Below are 22999 nucleotides of genomic sequence, written 5' to 3' on the forward strand. Positions count from 1 at the left end.
GCCTCTGGAATGTTTATCTCTGATCTGCTTGAAGTGGTCATTGTTTCTGTGTTTACGTGTGTGTGTTTACGTGTGTGTGTTTACGTGTGTGTGTGTGTGTGTGTGTGTGTGTGTGTGTGTGTTCCTCTGAAGGGGACACAACTCCGTCAAGTAATCATGTCCTGAGCAGTGCTGCCATTGTGTCTAATTGAATGGCAGCATTGAATGACCCACAATCTATTTTGGGGTATTTGCCATAGAGGAGCGAGTCCCTCGCTTCTGTTGGCCGGAGAAAATTGGCAGGACTAATGATATCTCAGCAGTCAGACCTTTTTTCCCAATGAGATCCCAGCTTTACCAGCATTTATTGCGTGCAAATAGACCGCTATTCAGCAAATGGCGGATCTTTCACTATTGTACAGCGGTGCCAGCAGAGAGGAAAGGACGGACATACACACACACACACACACACACACATACACACACACACACACACAGTGAGATGATTGCAGCCTTCATTCTTCCTCTTCATTAGTTTCTTTTACACCCCTCCACTCTTTGTAACTCCCCACCCTCCTCTACCCACCAATCACATACTTAGTCCAGTGCCATGGAGTGAGCCGTAACTATTTTCCAGCATTCCCCTTGAATACAATTCCTGTCACTCAAAGAGCAGGAGCTCTTTGTGATCTTTTGTAGCTATTAGATAATACATGTATCGTGCGCTTCTTTGGCTGACAGTCAGTCACTCCAACCCTAGCTTCGAAGATCTGGAACAATTGGATGCAAAAGGCAGTCGTGTCTGTGGAGTGTCGATTGGTCAATATTCAGTTGTTCCATAATGTTTGCCGGCCTAGGGTTAGGGTTAACTATTAAGAATTCTACTCTTTCTAAGGCAGTCAGGATTTAGATTGTCTTTCGCTGCTGTGTATTCAATATATATTTCATAGATATATATATATATATATATAATGTATTAGTATAGGCCAGGTCCATTCCAGCACTAGCCTCCCTCAGGGTCACATCCCCATTACACACTCTGCTTGAGCTGTCCCCTCCACGGGTGATGCTGCATCATGATCTCTACGAACGCATCTCTGCCATTAGCCATCACCTGCCATAAAGCTCCCCACCCTCACCTATTTGTCACGATGAGTGGCGAGATCAGTCAGTCGCGGGCCTGAAGCGGCTGGGGGCGTCGGGGTGTGCCGTTAACGGCCATTAGGTGTGACATTTGGTAAACCGCCGCAGTTAAACTCCTGCGACCTGTGGTGTTAATGTGGCAGGGAGGCGGCGATGACAGGAGTGATAGCTTTGTTATACTTCTAGTAAAACAGGGGAGGAAGATGTTGTAGCCGTGTCGGATTCCTATGACAAGGCCCAGCTTTGTCCTGTAAATTACTTCAGGAAGTAATTGTCACTCAGCGCTGGGGAAGAATTCTGCTTTTTCCATTCAAGTGTTCTGGGAATGTTTCGGAAAGGCAGACAGCAGCGTTTGCCAGGAGGCTTGTCAACGAATGTCATACATGCTAATGAATTACGGAAGTCTAAACCCAATATGTCAATGTCTCTCTCTCTCTCTCTCTCTCTCTCTCTATTTTCTCTCTCTCTCTCTCTCTCTCTCAGACACTGTATTTGTATGTCTTTGTGTACTTGTGTGCTCTACATTTGTCTGTGTGTATGTGTGAGTCTTCTGACTGCTCAGGTGATGGGTCCAACTGTGTGTCTAGACACCCTAGCACATACACAGACACACAGACACTCTTGAAAAGAACCTGTTGTTTGGACTGTGTGTGGGTTCTCTGTCAGCCCATACCTTCACCAGATGTGTCCAAGCTTCTTGTCCATAAACACAGCCCCAGAGGTCAAACAGCAGCCCGCCACTGATGCATCACACACACACACACACACACACACACACACACACACACACACACACACACACTTAGACTCACTGACTGGCTTCACATGGTGAACAAAAACAAACGGCTCCTACAATGCTCTGTCTGTTTCTCTCTCTCTCTCTCTCTCTCATCCCCCTCCTCCCTCCTCTTCCTTGCTCTCTCCCTTCTTCACACCTTTGTCCCAGGGCTTTCTGTCCATCGTGCCTCAGCCTAATCCAGCCCGTTTCTTCCTCTCATACCCCTACTCTTCCTCATCCTCATTCTCTCCTCTCTCAATCCCCCCCCCCCCCTTTCCACACCTTTGCTTGACCTTTGCTCTTCATCATTTCAGTCCAGTCCATTTCCCTCTGCGTCTCCCAATTAGCTGCCCAGTGCTTGTCTTCTAATGGCCCCTCAGTGAGCCTTTTCCAGCTTCTCAGGAGGAGTCATCCCTCCCTAGCTCCCCCTACCAATGAGACCCATATCCCCAGATCCCTCTAGGAAAGGGCAGCTCTGTCACGTTCCATGATGCATGTAGGAAGAGTGAAAGGTGCGTCTGTGTGTCTGTGTAAGAGTGAGTGTGTGTGTGTGTGTGTGTGTGTGTGTGTGTGTGTGTGTGTGTGTGTGTCCATGAGTGCATGGCGGGATTGTGTTAGGAGATCAGTGATGGGGCTGCTCTGTGGGCTTGACAGTGTGTGTTGTGTGTTTGAACCATGTGACTGTCCAGGTCAGAAAGTGACCTGTGTGTGTGTGTGTGTGTGTGTGTGTGTGTGTGTGTGTGTGTGTGTGTGTGTGTGTGTGTGTGTGTGTGTGTGTGTGTGTGTGTGTGTGTGTGTGTGTGTGTGTGTGTGTGTGTGTGTGTGTGTGTGTGTGTGTGTGCGCGCGTGTATGCATGCTTGTGTCTGTGTCTACAGTTTTGTTTGTGGTATGCGTGCGTGTTAGTGTGTGTGTGTGTGTGTGTGTGTGTGTGTGCGCGTGTGTACATGCTTGTGTCTGTGTCTGCAGTTTTGTTTGTGGTATGCGTGTGTGTGTGTGTGTGTGTGTGTGTGTGTGTGTGTGTGTGTGTGTGGACAGGGGTCAGTTCCAGAGATGCACCTATGGAGCAGTTTTTGTGCACACAGACATTTGTTTTGGGGGGGTACAGATGTCTGTGTGGGTGGTCTGACATCATCACCCCCCCTTGAGACCTTTGTGCCCTTTGCGGTTGCTTCCTGCTATATTCTCAACCAATCAGCCGTCTCGCTGAGTCACTGCACCACAGGCTCTGTGCGTGATTGGATGGACACGCACACTTGCACAAACACCAGCCTCACACTCATGACTGAGGTGATCAGAATCCCAACGTGACTGTCGGGAAACTGTGTGTGTGTGTGTGTGTGTGTGTGTGTGTGTGTGTGTGTGTGTGTGTGTGAGAGAGGGAGTGTGTGTGTGGGGGGGGGGGGGGTGGTTGTGTCCAGGTGTGTGTATGTGAGTGTGAGCATTTCTCTGCGGACCTGGTGATAATTGGACTGGGCTCTGGGGGTTTATATCTGTGCAGACGTGGTGTTCGTTCCCCGATTGTCTGGGGGAAATGAGCTTCATTCTTTCTCTCTTTTCTTCCCTCCACCCCATTTTCTCTCTATCCCTTCTTCCCCTCTCCTCCTACCCTCCCTCTTTTTTTTTTGTTCTCTCTCTTCCACTTATCTCCACCTCTCTCCCTATTCCTCTTGCTCCTTCTTTCCTCTGCCCCAAACCCCCCACCCACCCCCCACTCTCTCGCTGTCTTCCCCTCTCTTCTCTCTCTGTCTAATGGGTGAGTTCGGTGTTGTCCGCTCCCCACCTTTCAGCTGTGTCTATTTTTAGCCCCTCGTGTGGCAGGCTGAGGAGGTGTGTGAAGGCAGGGGAATGTGTCTCCAGCCAAGGGGAGAGAATGATAACTCAGTGTGTGTGTGTGTGTGTGTGTGGGTGGCTGTATGTGTGTGTGTGTGTGTGTGTGTGTGTGTGTGTTTCTAGCCAAAAGGAGGGATGGGTGTGTGTTTCCAGTCAAAAGAAAGGTCTATGTGCGTACGTGTGTGTATTTATGTGTGTGTGTGTGTGTGTGGGTGGGGGGGATCTGTGTGTGCGTTTGCCTTTTTCCACCCAAAAGTGTGTAAGTGTGTGTTAATGTGTGTGAATTCCTGTTTCCAGCTAAAAGGAAAGGTGTGTGTTAGTAGTGTAGTGTGTTTTCAGTCAAAGTGTGTACAAATGTGTGTGTGTGTTTGTGTCTTTGCCTGTCCAGCCAAAAAGAGAAGGGGTGTTGGGGTGTCTCCAGTTGCTTTTGTGTGTGGATGCTTGCTCACAGGTTTGGAGCCAAGTCGAGAAGAAGTCTGCGCTTAGGTCTGTTTTTCCCCTTGTGTTTGTCCGTGTGTATATGTTCTTTTGTGTGTGTATAATATATAGATGTGTGTGTGTGTGTGTGTGTGTGTGTGTGTGTGTGTCTCTTTGTGTCTTTCAAGGGGTGTAAATTCTGCGTGCATTCGTAACCAAGATGTTGACTGCTACACCCTTATCTTTAAGCATAGAGGGATACATGGAGCAGGGAAGACAGGCCCACAGTGGTGAGTGTAGAAGCTTAAAGAGTAGTCTAGACTGGGTTAGATAAGCTAGTGTAGAGGATATGGAAGTCTGGCTTAGTCGAAGAGATTCGAGTTTCGACCTAGGCTTAGTTTTAAGTGAAGAGACGGAGAAGTATGCGTGCTGTATGCTGCTTGCTGATGGCTTAACTGTGTGATTGTGTGTTTGAGTGAATGAGTGCATACTCAGTCTTCACTCTATAAAAGAAAATTCAGAAACCAAGATATTAGGATGCTGAGACGCAAGAGACAGCTCCATAAAAGTGCATACCCAGTCGTTCGTGCACACACACACACTCTCTCTCTCTCGCTCTCTCTCTCTCTCACTCACACACACACACACACACACACACACACACACACACACGCTCTTACACACTCCTCAATGTATTGAAAGTCCAAGGCTGGCAAAGATGAATATGTTTTCAGATGGTTCCTGAGAAGTACACACACACTTTCAGTCTTTCCTATGAAAAGAGAGGAGAGGGAAAAGAGTCAAAAAGACGGACAAAAGCTGTGGCATTCTCCATTTTTCTGGCAGGGTGACAGACAGACGTGCATCTCATCACTGAGGAAGATGCGATACTCGTCTCGATGAGCTGCCAACGATCCGATACATTAAAGATACATAAAATCGGCTACTAATGCAATTCACCCCTATTTCGATGCAGTACGATTCCACACTATGCGATTTAACAAGATGATTCATTTATTTGTCATACAACAAATCATTTAAAAGGTCTCTGACAAAATATAACATGTATGTGTGTAAGTGTTCTCTGAATGTCATTTCTTTTTTTTAACTATACCTGGCAGTCACAACCAGGGCCGTGTCTAACGAATGGGCTGACCGGGCTGCAGCCCCGGGCCTCGCCACCAGGGGGGCCTCAGGTCGCCCGATGTCGAGTGAGTCAACGGCACACCTCTCCAACGGCACCGCACCGCGCATAACATTAGAAACATTCAGAGTGAAACAAATTATAATGCGCGAAAATGTCCGGTCGAAGAAAGCACGAGAGTGGGGCCAAAAGACTGGTCCGTGGACCGTGACCTTCTAATCGCAAAAGCCCTCAAGTGCAAAACTTTGCTTTGAAGACTGAAGACTTCACATTTCTAAACTTTGCTTTGGTTCGCACCACATCATTAAGACAGGGATAAACGCTTTTAATAACGCGCTTTCAAATACGATGATGCAGTTAACAAGCCAGGCTTCCCGGTTCCATCTAAATAGGCCTAATAAAACGTAAATTATTTCAGCAATTGAAGATGTATGAGTTCTTATCCTCACGCATATCGCTGCAGATTAGGCTAATTCATTGAAAATTATAGACAAATTATGTGCAAGCCAGTTAGACATAGCTAAGTGAAATGTTTTAGCTTAGCTATAGAATCTTCCATTTTCGCAGTCATGGTCAAATATTAGTGTAGAGGTTTTCACTGAGGTTTTTTTGTCAGATCAGCAGGACTAAATAGGTTCTACACTCAGTCCAGTTTGTGAGGTATTGCGCAATCTGAGATGAAGCACAGCTCGTCGTTGCCTCATCGTCTTGCTGTCTCCTGTCTGTTTGAACAGGACATGCGCAAATTCAGCGATTTTGATTATAAAACTGCTCGAAATGATGGAATCATGCAGAAAATACATTTATATCACAGACCAGTAGAAAATATTTATTTCCTTTGATCGATATTTGTTTTTTTACTTTAATGATGACAGGTGAAGCTCTGCCTCCCCTGACCGCACGTCGGTGCTCTCGCATAGAAACGTGGGCGCGAAGCCAAGCTGTTGCTTCACTAATAGGCATATGCTTAATCAATTCGTTATTTCATTCCCTGGCTATTTAGCCTTGTTTTTGCTTTTGAATGAATGGAAATATGTATGCATTTGCATTATTGGTTTATTATTGTCTACAGTGTAGTCTACTACATACATACATTTTATCCTTGGCTTTAAACTGATCATATTTATAGAGTGGTTCTGTGGACTTTAAAACACTGATGTGACAGTGCACCTGGCGTGGGTTTGTGTGCGTGTCACGATGTGCGTCGGGGCGATATAGGGGCCTCATCCTGGTAATTAGCCCCAGGCCTCAAAATGTCTTAATCCGGCCCTGGTCACAACACAGTTTGCTTCATCCTAAACATGTGGATCAACTGCCTCACACAATTAATTTAACTAATTTGTCCTATTTTAAGGTTTTTCTTTAGGTTTTGAGTTGATCCACATGATCAGGATGAAGAAAAAAAATCAGTATAATGGAGACTAGCTGCTAGATTTCCTTTTCCAATTTAAGGAAGGCACAGGTAAATTCAAGTAACAAATAGAGAGTTTAGCTACGGTATATGGAGTATATTCTTACCTCTTCCTCCATCATCACCTCTGCTATTATCTTAAAAAATACCATGTCCTTGGTGCCGTGGTCTTCCAAGAAAGCCAGGTCTTTGAAACGTGGATCAGCGCCAGTGTTGTGTCTGAACGCGTTCATTGAATGAAAGTTCATGAACTCGTTCATGATTTTGGTGAAAGTGAACTGAACGTACTGTATAACTGCCTGATGAACGATACTGTGAGCGTGTTCGTTCAGGTGTCTGAGAACTGCACGTTCACTCTTTTTAATTTCGCTCAATAAGGTGCTGGATTTCTAGAGACTTCCAGGCGAAAAACACAGTTAATAGTCCCTTATCCCACTGTCTTTTCCTGTGAGAGCACCGAAGTTGTGTAAAGGCCGAGAGCGGTATTGCAGACAGATAGAGATTTTAGAAAAGTTATAGACTTCACGAGAAGCGGCCATTGACAGCAGTGGAGATGAGAGCGCGTTTAAGAAACAGTAAGAGAGGTGGAATCTATCTAAGTATAAAATTATTGGTCTTGTATTGAGATTATACCACTACAAAAATGTTAGAAACGATGCACTTTTTTGATCCGGGCCATCGCATCATGAGCTTATATGCCGGTGCATCGATGCAAACCGGTGAATCTTCCCATCAGAAAGACAGACAGACAGACAGACAGACAGACAGACAGACAGACAGACAGACAGACAGACAGACAGACAGACAGACAGACAGACAGACAGACAGACAGACAGACAGACAGACAGACAGACAGACAGACAGACAGACAGACAGACAGACAGACAGACAGACAGACAGACAGACAGACAGACAGACAGACAGACAGACAGACAGACAGACAGACAGACAGACAGACAGACAGACAGACAGACAGACAGACAGACAGACAGACAGACACCTAGAGAGAGGGGGGTGTTCTGTCCCCTGCTGCCTGCCTCACATGCTGCAGTTCCCATCAAGGGCACAGTGTAGCAGCCGCTCCCCCTAAAAGATATTCATACACGGAGGATGTGCCCTGGACAATGGCCACCGCTACAATAATATGGCAGCATGGAGAGGAGTGTGTGTGTGTAAGGGAGGGAGGGAGAGAGAGATGGGAGCATGTGTGTAAGTCAGACAGAGAGCATGTATAGGCTATTTGTGTTTGAGAGGAAATAAGAATTGTATGGGAGTATTGTAAAGAAAGGGGGAGACCCATGTGTGTTTTTTTTTGTGTGTGTGTGTGTGTTATGTCATGTTTTGATTGGTATACAGTATATTTTTTTCGTTTCTGGGCAAAGAGTGTAAACTATAAAAAAGAAGAGAGGAAGGAGTGTACAATGCATTTCTTTCATATTTCAGGAGGAATGGAGGATTTCAAAGGAGATTTCCTGACAGAAATGATGTGTGTCTTAGGGGCGTAACGGTACGTGTTTTCTTACCAAACAGTATAGTTCGATAAGTGACTTCCTCGGTTCGGTACACCCTTTGACCCAAACTGTTCCTGTCTATTTAAGTTGTACGACACTATTTGCACCCGTGAAACAGAAATTCTAGACCTCGTGTTTTAACCGGGAAGTTTTGGCAGTGCACCAGTTGTAGCATGCTAGTCAGTGTAGCCTGGTTAGCCAGATTAGACAAACTCAATGGACAATGTTTTGTGTCACACGGTATGCCGACGTTGTTCAACTGAAGTCAGTCCGTTGTGCCTGCCCTGTATAAATGAGTTCAGGATTTCTCAACAGGTCAGTTATAGTGGACCATTACTGACATTTGCGTAATTCTTTTTTTCTTATTGACATTATGCCAGTATTTTGAGTCCTTTTTATAAGCCCCTGCTGTTCTGAAAATGTTCAGGTACAGACCAAACCATTTGTGTACCATTACACCCCTAGTGTGTACACACAGTCTGTACACAAGAGCTTGGTTGTATACGTGTGTGTGTGTGTGTGTGTGTGTGTGTGTGTGTGTGATGGGGATGCCTCTCTACTCGTGTGTTCCTGCAGCTGCTCACTGGCCAGAACCTGAGGTAGGAGGAGCCTCAGAGTATGCTGCAGAGGGAGGAAGACGGAAGGGGAGAGAGACATAGAGAGAGAGATGGAGGGGGGGGGGGGGGGGGGGTAATGACTTACTGAGAAAGGAGGAGGCAGAGAATGAGAGAGGGGGGGGGGGTGGCTGGCTGAGACGGGTACAGTGAGTGAGGAGGAGGGGGAGAGGGAGAGAGAGAGAGTGGGAGAGAGAGGGAGAGGGAGCAAGAGAGGGAGGGGAGAGTGGGTGAGGGAGTGAGAGAGGGAGGGGTGGGGGAGGGGAGAGGGAGGGAGAGGGAGAGTGGGAGTGGGTGAGGGAGTGAGAGAGGGAGGGCTTGTTGTCTTTGCATCGTACTGCTCTTTCCTTTCCCCTTCATTTCCATGCCAGACGTGGACACCCTTCTCTCTCTCTCTCTCGCGCTCTCTCTTTCTCTCTCTCTCTCTCTCTCTCAGAGAGCCCCCCTCTCCCCTTTTGCTGGAAACGCCAATCACCTTGTGCCCACCGCTGCTTCATCCTCCATCACACACTCCAGACTCCTGTCTGACAGATACACACGCTCACACTCTCACACACACACACACACATACACTTAGAGGAACCCACGCCTCCGACACGACCCGTGTCTCTTACCGGCTGCAATCATCCCAGAGGCTCTATCTGAAGAGGGCATTGCTTCTTCCGCTCTTCTGATATCTGGTCATCCTGGAGTACTACGCAGCACAGGGGGATAAAGAGTTGACGGCTGTGGGTATGTTGAATCGTGGGAGTTGGAGGACTATTGTTGGACTTCTGGACTACAATCCGATCTGAAAGCTTTCGTCCTTTTTTTGTGTGTGTGTTTTGCCTGGACTGTCTGTGGGGCTGCTGCTGTGACTGTGTCTCTGCCTCCGTCGCTGCTGTCCTGCCATTGTTGACGAATCGCTCGGTCACACTGCGAGGTGGAGTCGTTATAAATTAGACTGTTGTGGTCACGGCGGCTTCCCCCCCTCTGTTTTTTTTCTTTTTTTTGTATCTTTCATCCCTGCCTTCCTCCTTTTCTTTCCCCTCTCTGCCACTCACCGTTGCTCTGTGCGTCCTGTACTGTAATCTGGCTGCCCTTCCCCAGTGCAGCTGTGACAGTGTGTGTGTGTGAGAGAGAGACTGGGAGACGAGAGGAGGAAGAGGTAGAGGAGAGGAGAGGAGAGGAGAAGGGGAGGAAGAAAGGACTGGTGCATTGTGTGCCGAAGTATTTGGGTTTGAGCTACAGCCCTCCGCTTCACTTGGGTGTGTGATCCATCAAGAGCTCTACGAGAGAGACAGCGACTGGGAAGGAGAAAGAACGGACAAAAAAAGAAAGACAAAAAGGGTGGATCTCTCTCGCATAGGTACCCTTGTCCTCACTATGGACGCCACGCGTAGGCGTCCCCTTCCCATTCCCCCTCTCCTCCCCATCCCCTCCTCCTTAGGGTGGCAGTGAGCCTTCCGCTCAGTTACTCCTAAACCCACCCCCCTCCCTCCTCTCCTCCATCCCTCACCTTTCCATCCCCGTACCCCCCCCCCCCCCCCCCCCCCAAACCCTCTTTGCACCCAACACCATGAACTCCTCCCTGCTGGAGGTTAACGACTCTACCAGCGGTGACGGCGCTCCAGGTGGCGCCCCCTTCTGCCTACTGGATGTGGGCTACTCAGCGCTCTTCCACACCTGCCTGCTGGAGGTGGCCGTCATCCTGCTCCTGATGGCGCTCATCGTCTGCGGCAACCTGGTGGTGCTGCTGGTGTTCCACTGCGGCCCGCTCCTGGAGCAGCCCGGCACCAGCGCCTTCATCCGCACCATGGCCTACGCCGACCTGCTGGTTGGGCTGAGCTGCCTGATCCCTGCCCTCTCGCTGCTGCGCCACCTGGGAGGCCTGGACCCGGCGCTCACCTGTAAGGCTTTTGGCTACATGGTGTCCGTGCTGAAGGGGGTCTCCATGGCGTCGCTGGCGTGTGTGAGCGTGGAGCGCTACGTGGCGGTGACGCGGCCCCTGTCCTACACGGCGCTGGTGACGCCGTGCCGCCTGCGCGCCTGCATCGTGCTCATCTGGCTCTACTCCGCCCTCGTCTTCCTGCCCGCCTTCCTGGGCTGGGGCAAGCCCGGCTACCACGGCGACGTGGTGGAGTGGTGCGCGCGCTGGGAGACGCGGCCGGCGTTCACGGCGTTCATCATGGCGGCGCTCTACGCGCCCGCGACCTGCACCGTCTGCTTCACCTACGCCCACATCTTCCGTATCTGCCGTCAGCACACGCGCCAGATCAGCGAACGCCGTGCGCGCTACGGACCGCAGGAGCCCACCCCCGCCGGTGGACACACCCCCTGCTCCCTGGTGTCGTCCGCCAGCAGCGGCGGTGGAGGCGGCGGCAGCCCGGACAAGCGCTACGCCACGGTGCTTTTCCGCATCACCAGCGTCTTTTACCTGCTGTGGCTGCCCTACATCCTCTACTTCCTGCTGGAAAGCGCCGGCATCTACCAGCACGCGGCCGCCTCCTTCCTCACCACCTGGCTGGCCATCAGCAACAGCTTCTGGAACTGTCTCATCTACAGCCTGTCCAACAGCGCCTTCCGCAGGGGGCTCAAGCGCCTCTGCTCGCTCTGCGCCCGCAGCGTCGACACCAAGAAGCCCCTCGCGCCGCCGCCCGCCCCGCCCATGCGCCCGTCCTATGACGTCTGAAACGTCCACACCCACACCCACTCACTTCAGTCATCCCTACGTCCACTGCCGCCACCCCATCCCACCAACCCCCTTATGATGGGGGGGATGAACTCCTTCATCTGTATGTGTACGTCAAGATGAAGGGAAAAGAGAGGGATGGAAGGAGGGAGGGTTGGCATGTGTGGCCATACCATCAGATGATGATGAGGAGATGGATCTTGGATGGGTCTTGGAGGATCAGCCAGCTGTGTGTGTCCTGCGGCCCCCATGTGGCTGCCTCGCGGTGGGGGAGACTGGGACAGAAGGACCCTCTTCCACCACCCACCAGAGTTCTACTCTCAGATGTGATCATGGGAGGCTCAGATGTGATTTCCTTAATGGTCGGTTTGTGTGAACACACACTCACAAAGACACTGTAAAAGCAAAAGAAAACATGACAAACTTTTCTTAGTTTAGGAAACTGTTCTCTGCTGACCAACCGACCAACCATCTGCTGCAGCTTATATATTTATTTAGTGACCTTAACGTGTTGTTCTTTGAGACTCAGCTGACCTGTGTGTTTTATTGAGGTGACCTTTGCCCTGGGTGCGTTTAGGCAGAGTCCACATCAGGCACAGCTTTTGCTTTCATCCGACTCTCCTTCTGACGGCCCCCTCTTCTCCTCTACTCGCCTCTCTTCTCCTCTCCTCTCCTCCTCAGCATTTTAGCCTGACCTCCATACTCCATTTTACGGATAGGTTTTTCAGGGCACAGGTTTTTTTCTTCTTTTTCTTCTGTCATCTCTCCGCTGCACTTCAAAGGCAGGTCGAGAGTGAGAGAAAGAGTGGAGGAATCAGAGAGAGAGAGAGAGAGAGAGATGGAGAGAGCGATATGGAGAGAACAAGAGCGAGAAAGAGAGAGAGGAAAGCTTATCCATGTGGAACGGCAGCGCTGGATGTCATGGCTTGTTTGCCGGAGACCACGGGGGACTGCCTCTACAGTACACACAGTACTCTGCCTGTGACCTGCCCCTTGGCTCTCTTTTGCCCCTGCCCCTGCCCCTGCCCCTGCCCCGGTTACCTCACCTCAGCCACCCACCCCCCTCTGCTTTGGCTTTCATTCATGTGGATAAACTAATTGGGACTCAGCAGTAGGAAGAGAGTTTTATTTACTCCTATGCTGGTTGCTCATAAAAAGATGGGGGGTGAGGGCTTAACCTCTACTTCAACCCCAGCAGCAGCACCACCACCACCAAGACCACCACCACCACCATCGTCAAGTGTGGATTTCCAGTGGGAGTGCTGATGGATTTCCGTAGGACACTTTCTGGATTTTCCGTCTGTGATGGCTGCAGGATCGGTCGGTGGCTCAGGATGGCGCCTGAGTGACGTGGCGTGTTGTCTCTGCGTTTACACACTCTTTCAATTTGAACCCTGCCGCTCCACGGCAGCCAGAGAGGATTGCGTAGCACTGCCTCCGGCCAAGATTTACACACACACACACACACATTCACACACACACACACACACACACACACAAAAACATATGAATGCCATTCGGAAACAAATGGTCCTTTCTGCCTGCCTTTTTGCCTAACCTCTTCTGCTGCGTTGATGCTCTGATGGAGAGAGGGGTGTGCTTGAGTGTGTGTGTGTGTGTGTGTGTGTGTGTGTGTGTGTGTGTGTGTGTGTGTGTGTGTGTGTGTGTGTGTGTGTGTGTGTGTGTTTTAGAGGAGTGAAAGGACATGTCCTACATTGCGGATTGTCTTTTTAACTTAAGTGTTACACATGAGAAGAACAGTGGAGGTTCATTGTGTAGAGGACAAGGACGAGGAGGGCAGGACAGAGGGCTCAGAACGAGGGCCATAAAAAACGACGTGCACAAACTATGAATGCCAGCAGTAATGGCACTCTAGTACACGCCTTAGTGCCGGGCTGTGATAATGTAAGGTATCATTTTGGTGGTGGGTGATAACAGTGATACAATGATAACAATGAAGTTGGGGGAGGGGGGTGTCTCAGCAGGTGAGAAAGATGTGTGTGTGTGTGTGTGTGTGTGTGTGTGTGTGTGTGTGTGTGTGTGTGTGTTTGTCGGTTTGTGTGTAGAGAAGGTTGCCGTAGAGAAGGACCATCTGCTAGCCAGGACTGTAGGAAAACTGCTGCCACACTAAAACCATTACATCACACCCTCATAGTCCGAGGGGACAGAAAGAGGGAGAAAGAGGGAAAGGAAGAGAGATGGGGAGAAGGAGAGAGAGAGAGAGAGAATGTGAGAAAAGAGGGAGTAAGAGAGAGAGAGAGAAGGAAAAGAAGGGAGAGGAGTGAGAGTGAGGGAGGGAGAAAGAGGGAGCAGGACAGCTGTCGATTGCGTCAGTGAGTGCAGAGATAAACAGCATTGCAGTGGTGCTACCCTGCTGAGGTGGCCAGCCCTGCTCTTTTTTGACCAGCTCAGCCCTGGGTGCTGGAGCATGCAGCCTAGAGAGTGTTACGAAGTGTGTGTGTGTGTGTGTGTGTGTGTGTGTGTGTGAGAGTGTTTGTTTGTCTCTGTCTCCGCAGACTGGACAATGTATGAGCACCCCCCACAAATGGAGAAAGAGAGGGCCACACACAAACAAACAAACAAACAGACAGACAGACAGACAGACAGACAGACAAACAGTTCACATTCAACAACATCATCTCAGCTTCTCTGCACTGAAAGCGTCTCGCACCAATTTGCCCAAAGTCCTCCAGCAGACTGGCTTACAGGCAACCAATCAACCAAACAAAACTAATACCCTTGGAAAAACGACGGATGACGGAAGACCAGCATTCGCTTTGAATTCAGTGTTGAAGATTTACCACTCTCTCCATCTCGGGAGTTTAAGAGACCGAACTTAATGACTTTTAGTGGATGGATGCCTGTTTCTACGCAGGAGCCTGTGAGAGAGGACATCCTCAGTTCCCTCTTCTTGTTCTTGGCCCGTTCTTGTTCTTATTGATGGTACTATTAGGTGGTGCAGGAGAACCCCTGTCTGTCTGTAGTCTCCATTACTTGTGTCCTTCTAGTTGACCAAAGTTGAACATATTTATTGGGTGTGTTGCGTTGTTACGTCATTTTACTTGTATTGTATTGAGCAAGAAAGGAGCCAGGATGTGCTTTAATGAGAGCGGCTACATTTGTTTGTTAAGGATGTGTTTTTTTGGTAGCCCGTGGCAACCTCTGTAGAGAACATAGGATGATTGATGTTCTTTAAAAAAAAAAAAAGCAAAAAATAACAAAAAAAGCCCAGACTGATCTTTTCTTCTGCCTTTTAAACTGTGTATTTGATGCAATAGTGTTTCCAACGTTGATCCAAAACTCCCAGACACACTCCTGCCTTTGGGCTTGTGTGTGTGTTCTCTGATGGGGTTTTGGTTTATTTATTTATTGAGTCGTTTGAATGAAACACACTCACACGTGTCTTGAATAGAGTTGTTTTTGTTTGCTTTTTATAAATGAAGAGATGGCAATATGCACAGCTTTTATGGACACGTTAGCTTGTCTGTAATACATCAGTCGCATATTTATTTTCTACCGCCCTTGTCACTCAAATGCATGTGTAAATATCAGATGACTTAGAGATTTACTTTTGTACTTCCAATACATAGTAGACGTACAAGTAAAGCCAATTGAAAACCTTACATACATGGAGACTGTTAGCGGGAAACCTGTGTGTTTGTGTGTGTGTGTTTGAAAGTGAGTAAGTGCCAAGCATAGGTGAAAACTGCCATTTTTTTGGCAGAGCGCTGTGCAATAATTTCTTTGTCTTGTGTCTGTTCTAAGCAGATAGCCACATTTTAGGAAAAAAAACAACATATCACAAACAATAGAAAAAGGGCTTTTTATTTGTTTGCCGGTCCAAAATGTTCCAGTGGCTTTCGTGTGTATGTATGTGCCTGCGTGTGTGTGTGTGTGTGTGTGTGAGCGAGAAATAGAAAGAGAAAAAAGAGATCTGAGTTTGGAGACCCTCCGGCCATGCGCTGTTTTTAGGACTGTTAAAGAGAGAGAGAGAAAGAGAGAGAGATTGTGTGTGTGTGTTTGTGTGTTTTGTGTTTGGTTGGAGATGGGAAAACAGATGAGGCTACTGCCAGCCCCATCTCCTTATTTTATAGAGGACACATGACAGACTGTTCTCTGTGTGTGTGTGTGTGTGTGTGTGTGTGTGTGTGTGTGTGCATGCATGCGCAAACATTAACCACACGACACTCAGACCAATTTAACTTTTTATGTGTGTTTTGTGTGAGCATGTTTTCCAGAAAAAAAACGCACACTTCTTTGATAACTGAGGTCTTGTGTTCTTTTTGTGTGTGTGTGTGTGTAATGTGTATGTGTGCGCGTGTGTGTGTGTGTTGGCTCTGCTGATTGTCTCCAAGTACACCCACCCAAGGCTGCTCTCTCCAAACTGTGTGTTTACACACATCGTCGTTTCTCTACAAACATACATCTCTGTCTTCATTTTGTTTGCTTTTGAACTCTTTCAATGCTTGAAATATTGGATGGAGATAGAAGTTGAAGTCCTATTTATTTCAAACGCCGCTTCCTCCATTTGCTTGCGCCTTTTTGTATTTAGGCTGACACACACATTCATTCCATTTATAAAGAAGTATGGAAATGTTGGCACAAGAACGTATTGCCAACCCGTTGCACACACACACACACACACACACACACACACACACACACACACACACACACACACACACACACACACACACACACACAGTTGACAATAATGTCATTATTTTACCACTCTGCCTTTTCTCCCATCACCCCCTTTTGTGAGGCGGTTCTGAATCCTGATGGTCTCTGCAGTTGCACAGAATTTCTATGAAAGGTTTGATTCGCTCGAAGGGTCACCGTAACTGTTCTCTCAACAGCCGAATTGTTTTATTGTTTTACTCTTCTTTTCTGAAGCATTGTAAAAAAAAAAATGACCAAAACGTTGTCATTACATTTTTTCTTTTTTTAATGATTTATCCAACAATGACAGACTGTCTGCACTTGGCTTTGGAAGACACCCTCTGTAAGACTGCATTTGGAAAAAAGATTGCTCTTAAGGTTTTTCTAAAGATGTTTGTGTCTGACTGTTTAGCGGCTGTTTGGAGGTCATGTTTTGTGTGACTGTTGCTGGACTGCGTGTCCTGGGTCTTCTCTATGTTTATGGAGACAGGTGAAGGGGCTTTATTGGTGAGGCTGAAAACACCCCACCCCTCCCACAGGGGTGTTTTAGTGTCTGGTCTGTGTGACGCTCCATAGGGTTTGGTACTTCTGTCAGAAGAGGAGTTTCTACGCTGATGTAACAGTTTTGGGACATTTTGATGCCAAGGAGCAATTTTTTTTCTTTCTTTTCAAATGTTTTCTCTCTTTTCTGTCATGTCGTTCGTTTCACTCGTTCCCTCTCCCGTTACCTTATGTTCCCTCTTTCTCTCATCTCTCTCTTCTCTCTCTCTCTCTCTCTCTCTCTCTCGTTCTTTGTTGTTCCTTCTGTCTCACCTCTTTTCTTTTGCGTTCCTTCTCTCCCTTTCTCTCGTTCTCTCTCCCTCCTTCCCTCTTGTTCTCTGCCGTTCTCTCTTTCCTGTGGGAAAACGCTACTGTTCTGGGCAGCTGTTCTCCAGAGACCCAATCTCCCATGGTGACCTGCTCTCGGGCAGAGCCATATTAGGATGCGGGCCCAGGCACGAAGAAATGGAGGCTGGCGCTGGGGAACACACACACACACACACACACACACACACAGACACACACACACGCACACAGACACACACACACACACACACACACAGTCACGCAGATGCACATAATAGCACAGAGACACTTTACTATTACCTCAGCAGACACATTTACGTTTTAGCACCGATAAACACATAAACACACAATCCCCTTTGAACACACACACACACACACACACAAACAATAAACCAACAACTAACTATTCAAACAACACAAAAACAAGCCCCCCAGCTTTAAACCAGCCTTCATTCTGTGTCGACTCCCTTAAGTCTTTAGACCAGTGTCCTAATGCAGGCTGGTAGTTGTTTGACTCTATGAAGCCAGCCCACTTTAATCCCAGTGTCCAAATGTACCCAAAACCCAGTGATTTTTTTTTTCTTTTGTTTGTTTTGTTTTGTTTTTGTTTTTGCTCTGTGACCTGTGTGAAGAGTTGAAGCTTTGCTCTGTTTTAAAGTGAACAACTGTGGAAGACCAACTATGTGATCTTGAATTTGTTGGGTCATAACTGAAGAAAAGAAGAAAAAAAAAAAAAAACACAACAAAAACACAAAATACTTACAAGAATATTCTGTGAGTGTGTGTGGTAGGTGTGTAGGGGAGGTACCAGTGTGTACCCTGAGTTTTGTAACGATGTCATATACATGTTTTAGAATATGTAAACGGTATATTTATATTCTGGTATATCTGCACTGAAAAATATTGCAAATAAATTATCTTATCTTGTGCCCTCCCGAGTTTTCTGGTATTACTCTATTATCTAGTATATTTATACACACACAAGCCATTATGCTTGTTACACAACGTTGAGATTGTGGGTTTATCTGTGTGGGGGGGTTGCCCCTATGCATGTGTGTGTATTTATCAGGGTTGCATATAGGACATGTACATTTTGCTCTCTGTTTGTGCACATACTCATAAATCTACTTTTATGTGTGTGTGTGTGTGTGTGTGTGTGTGTGTGTGTGTGTGTGTGTGTGTGTGTGTGTGTACCCGTGTGTGTGTGTACCCATACACAGTAAGCAAAGAAACTGAGTACAGTGTTGTGTATATACTAGAGTGGAAACATTTGTAATTAATTATTTTTGTCTTGCCACACACACACATACAGTATAAGTGCAAATATGGAGTACGCATGCTTAGGTGTGCATGTCAAACTGTCTGCGTGTGTCTGCCAAAGGAGTGTGTGCCTGACAATGCATATAGTGTATAGCTTGTGTGTGAAGAACACAGTGCTAAGAGAAGTGTGTGTGTGTGTGTGTGTGTGTGTGTGTGTGTGTGTGTGTGTGTGTGTGTGTGTGTGTTAGGTGGGGTTGCACATATGGAGGGGTTGCTTCATGTTACAGCAGGGGCAGGGTGCATCACGCTAATAAGGCTCATGTTCTAGTGCTTTGGGGCCTGGAGCCCTGCTCTGGTAGCCTGGCTCATTAATGTCTCCTCTTCTTCTTCTTCTCTCTCTCTTTCTCTCTCAAGCACACACACACACACACACACACACTCACATACACTCACACACAATTGCACGCATGCACACACACACCGTCTTTGCCAGCACTTGCATGCACTTTTCCACTGAAATGCGACTGAAACACACACACACACACACACACACACACACACAGATAACTGTGTCCTTCACTCCCCTTTAATTAATCATAGACAGTAATTAGCTCACCACCAGATGATGACTGCAGGTGTCTAGAAACACACTCTCCAAGGTGGTTACCTAGCCCAGCTCAGGAGCTCATCTGGCCCTGATGCGGCTCACATGCGGCCCTCATCCATCTGCAGTATTGCAAGCAGATAGATGTGGTGATTTGGAGTGGAAACAACAAACCCACTGCACATATTTAGTGCTGAAGAATACTACACTTCAAGTATGTCATTAGAAACTCTCAGCACAAGTGTGTGTGGATGGTGCTGAGAGGAAGTGGTCCCACCCTGTGTGTGTGTGTGTGTGTGTGTGTGTGTGTGTGTGTGTGTGTGTGTGTGTGTGTGTGTGTGTGTGTGTGTGTGTGTGTGTGTGTGTGTGTGTGTGTGTGTGTGTGTGTGTGTGTGTGTGTGAGTGCCCCTCAGCCCTAAGCCTTTCATCAGGTCAGGCTGGCGTTTCATAATCAGGACCTTGGAAAAGAAAAACAAAATGCCATTTGGGCCATTGTTGTGGGTCAGAATAAACTCCAACTGTAAACAATGGCGTAGAAAAAAAGTACAGTGCTTCCCGCGGATGCACATACCCCCCCCCCCCACACACACACACACACACACAAACACACACCACTCTTACAGCATTTCGTCCCCCATGCCCACATTACGCACATTCTCCCACACTCAACACACACACACACACACACACACACCTCGTGCCCATGCCAGTCCTTCCCATCGTGCCTGTGGAAGTGTGTTTTGCTCGCACTCTCATCAGCTGCCTCCTGTAATGCTTGTCCTGTGTCTCACCGTCGGTGCTTAGAGTGTGGGAGAATGTGTGTAATGTGTACACGGGGGACAGACTGCCGTGCGTGCGTGCGTGCGTGCGTGCGTGCGTGCGTGCGTGCGTGCGTGCGTGCGTGCGCGCGCGCTGACCTTAGCTGCCTCCTCTAGTGGCAGTCTCAGCACCTGGCTTCCCAGGACCAGTGCTGGCTTTGTTAACAAGCTCCACCGAGGCCTGTGTAGAAGTTCAAACTCTGCAATAGTCTGCTTCGGACCAAAGCTGGGTTGCTCAGTGTGGAACTGCAGTGGAGTCAGTGACCTGATAAAAGTATGAAGGTGTGTAGGTAGTCGTATAGGCACTGGGGTTTATTACTGACAGGTGACACAGTCAGCGTAGTTAACCAAACTTTGTGATTATTTTCCCCCAGTGTCAGATCCTGACCCATATTACTGTGGTCTGGGGTGATAGTGGCCAGTTCTACTGACAGTTCCTAACAGTTTGTGCAAACGAGACAGATTTATTCTTCTTGTGTGAATGTGCTGACATCATTATCACACACACACACTCTCTCACACACACACACACACACTTCTTGTGTGAATGTGCTGTCATCATTATTGCCCATCTCAACCAAAGATGAGAGAGAGAGAGAGAGAGAAAAAGACAGGGAGAGGACAGAAAGAGAGAAATATGTAAGACGGAGGGAGGTGAACCGTTGTGCCTGTGTGGCCAAAGGTTTCCTGGGAAATGTTTAATAGAAAGAGAAGGGAAAAGAGTGGAAGAGAGGAAAAAAAGAGAAGAGCTGCCTGCCTGCCTGGCCGCTGGGTTCCCTCCATTAATTCTTTGTTTGTTATTCATTTCTTCCGCCCATTCTCCTCAGGCTTGCTTTCTTTAATGTCTGCCTTCCTCCACTAGAAGTTAACACAGAAAAGAGAGAGAGGGGGGGGGGGTTGAGAGAAAGGCAAAACAAAGAAAAGAGTGGAAGAGAGAGAATGAAAAAAGGGGGGAATGAAAGATGGATAGTGAGCATGGTGGAGAGAGGATGAAAGAGAGGCAAAGCAAAGAGATAAGAGGGAAAGAGAGAGAAAATGAGAGACGTAGGGGTTCTTATAGCGAGGATTAAAGAAATAAAGAGAGAGAGAGAAAGACAGAGATATAGAGGTGTAACTCTAGCAGATGGGGTTGTGTTTTCCTGGGCCTTTGCTTGATGGCTGGCCCCAGCACACACAGACCTGTGCAGATGTGACTTTATACTGAGGGCCATTAACTCATTAACAACAGCGGACCTTACATCCAGCCCTCATCATTAGTGCTGCCACCACCACTTCTATGGCAGCTTGATGAGAGATCTCCTTTTACACTGGTGTGTGTGAGTGTGTGTGTGTGTGTGTGTGTGTGTGTGTGTGTGTGTGTGTGTGTGTAAAAGGATCCTCTGCCTGGCAGGTTCAGGCTTTGAGACAGGCCTTTAATCATCAAATTGAGAATCATCAAATTGAGAATGAAGTTGTGTGTGTGTGTGTGTGTGTGTGTGTGTGTGTGTGTAAAAGAGAGGGGGAGAGAGCGATATGGCTCATCAGAATCAAGAGCCATGGGTCAGTGTTGCTGGCTTAGCTAAAACAGCCATGCTGCTGAGCTAGTAAGAGCCACTTTGTGTGTGTCTGTGTGTGTGTCAGCGAGAGAGTGTGTGTGTGTGTGTGTGTGTCTGTGTGTGTGTGTTAGAGAGAGAGAGAGAGAGAGAGAGAGAGAGAGTGTGTTTCTGTGTGTGTGTGTGTGTTAGAGAGAGAGAGAGTGTGTGCACAGGAATGCATTATTTAGTGCCTTTTCTGTTCCAGATAAACAGAGCATCAATAATGAAGAAGAAGGGTAATTAATCTTTGAATAGGGCCCTCTCTGAGGCTGGAGTGGGCTGCAGCTCTCTGCCTGCAGGAGTGTTTGGGTTGAAGAGCGGATTTATGTAGAATCAGTCGAAGTGTGTGTCAAGGGAGAGAGTGTGTGTGTGTGTGTGTGTGTGTGTGTGTGTGTGTGTGTGTGTGTGTGTGTGTGTGTGTGTGTCATGATGTGTCTGTCTGTCTCTCTCTCTGTCTGTCTGTCTGTGTGTGTGTGTGTGTGTGTGTGTGTGTGTGTCAGATGCAGTGGTTGGTAATGCCTGGCTTGCTGGTGTGTGTCACAGCCTTCTCAGCTCCCTCCAGTGTTTTTGGCTGGTGCCAGCCGGCTGGCTTGTATTTCGCTGTGAAAGTCGAGAGTTGTGCTGGGCCCTTTACCAGGCCTGAGACAGAGGGAAGGCACCAGCAGCCTCAGGAGCCTCACACAGAGCAGTGTGGAGGGGCCGTCCCAGTCCCTCTCCCACTGCCTTCCACCCCCGCTTCAATCTGCTTTTCTCCCTAAAGGGAGGGTGGTAATGAGAGATGGAGAGACAGAGAGAGAGAGAGAGGGGGAGAGAGAGAGAAGGAACAGGAAATAAAGCAGTAAAATTGAGAGGATAAGAAGAAGACAATAGCAGAGAATTATTCAGGGGTCAGCAGCTTTTGTGTGTAAGTGTGTGTGTGTGTGTGTGTGTGTAAGTAAGGGATTGTGTGATAGTGTACGCATACAGATTGTGGATTGTGTGTCTGTGTGCTTTAGTCTTTGAAAAACACTGTACAGTAGGTGAGATTGTGAGTGTGGCACAGAAGAGATTGCGTGTGTGTCTGCGTGAGAGAGAGGTATGGAGGTGAGCACATTATTATCACAGCTTTTAACGGAAGAACGGCAGTACCGTGCTTGAGAGAATGAATAAATCATGGTGTCCTCAATTCAGCCCCGATACACACCGTACACACACACACACACACAAAATCTTTCCTTTTATCTCTCACACTCACTCTCACACACACACACAGCCATAAAACAGCCTCAGGCAACCCCCTGCACGTGCCATACTCTATAATAGTTCTGTGATTGTATATGTGTGTGTGTGTGTGTGTGTGTGTGTGTGTGTGTGTGTGTGTGTGTGTGAGCCGAACTGTGGCTTTCACAACGAGACCAGAGAAGTGCAAGATCATAAAGCTTCCAGGAAGGAATCAGGGTCTCACAGAGTCCACATTTACAAAGGCAAAAACAAGAGCCTCGGTGTCCTCACTACTACAGTGGGCCTGCCTGGGACTGCTGATGGTCAGTGGTGTGTGTTTTGGCCTTGCTTGTCCACAGACATGGGAGACCTGTTGACAGGAGAGCCTTTCATCAGGTCCCTCCATCTTTCAGACGGTTGCCGGGTGCAACGTGAGGTCACCGACATGAGCTGACCTAGAAATGTAAGAGGGAGCGCTGATCAAAGATGAAGAGACCCAGAAGTGCTGTCTCTCCCCCTATCTGTCAGTTAGCTTG

General features: G+C 47.9%; 2 protein-coding genes across 5 annotated transcripts in view; both read left to right on the forward strand.

The window, feature by feature from the left end:
* rabgap1 (RAB GTPase activating protein 1) overlaps positions 1 to 22999 on the forward strand; it is a 98248-nt gene that overhangs the window by 44605 nt on the left and 30644 nt on the right. The window lies entirely within an intron of this gene.
* Positions 10387 to 11499, forward strand: LOC308372824 (putative G-protein coupled receptor 21; the record flags this gene model as incomplete). Its single annotated transcript, XM_080848154.1, has 1 exon — positions 10387 to 11499. The coding sequence occupies one exon, from the start codon at positions 10387 to 10389 to the stop codon at positions 11497 to 11499; it is 1113 nt and encodes a 370-aa protein (XP_080704280.1).

Source organism: Sprattus sprattus (assembly GCF_963457725.1).
Source record: "Sprattus sprattus genome assembly, chromosome: 11".
In the NCBI taxonomy this organism is placed as follows: domain Eukaryota; kingdom Metazoa; phylum Chordata; class Actinopteri; order Clupeiformes; family Clupeidae; genus Sprattus; species Sprattus sprattus.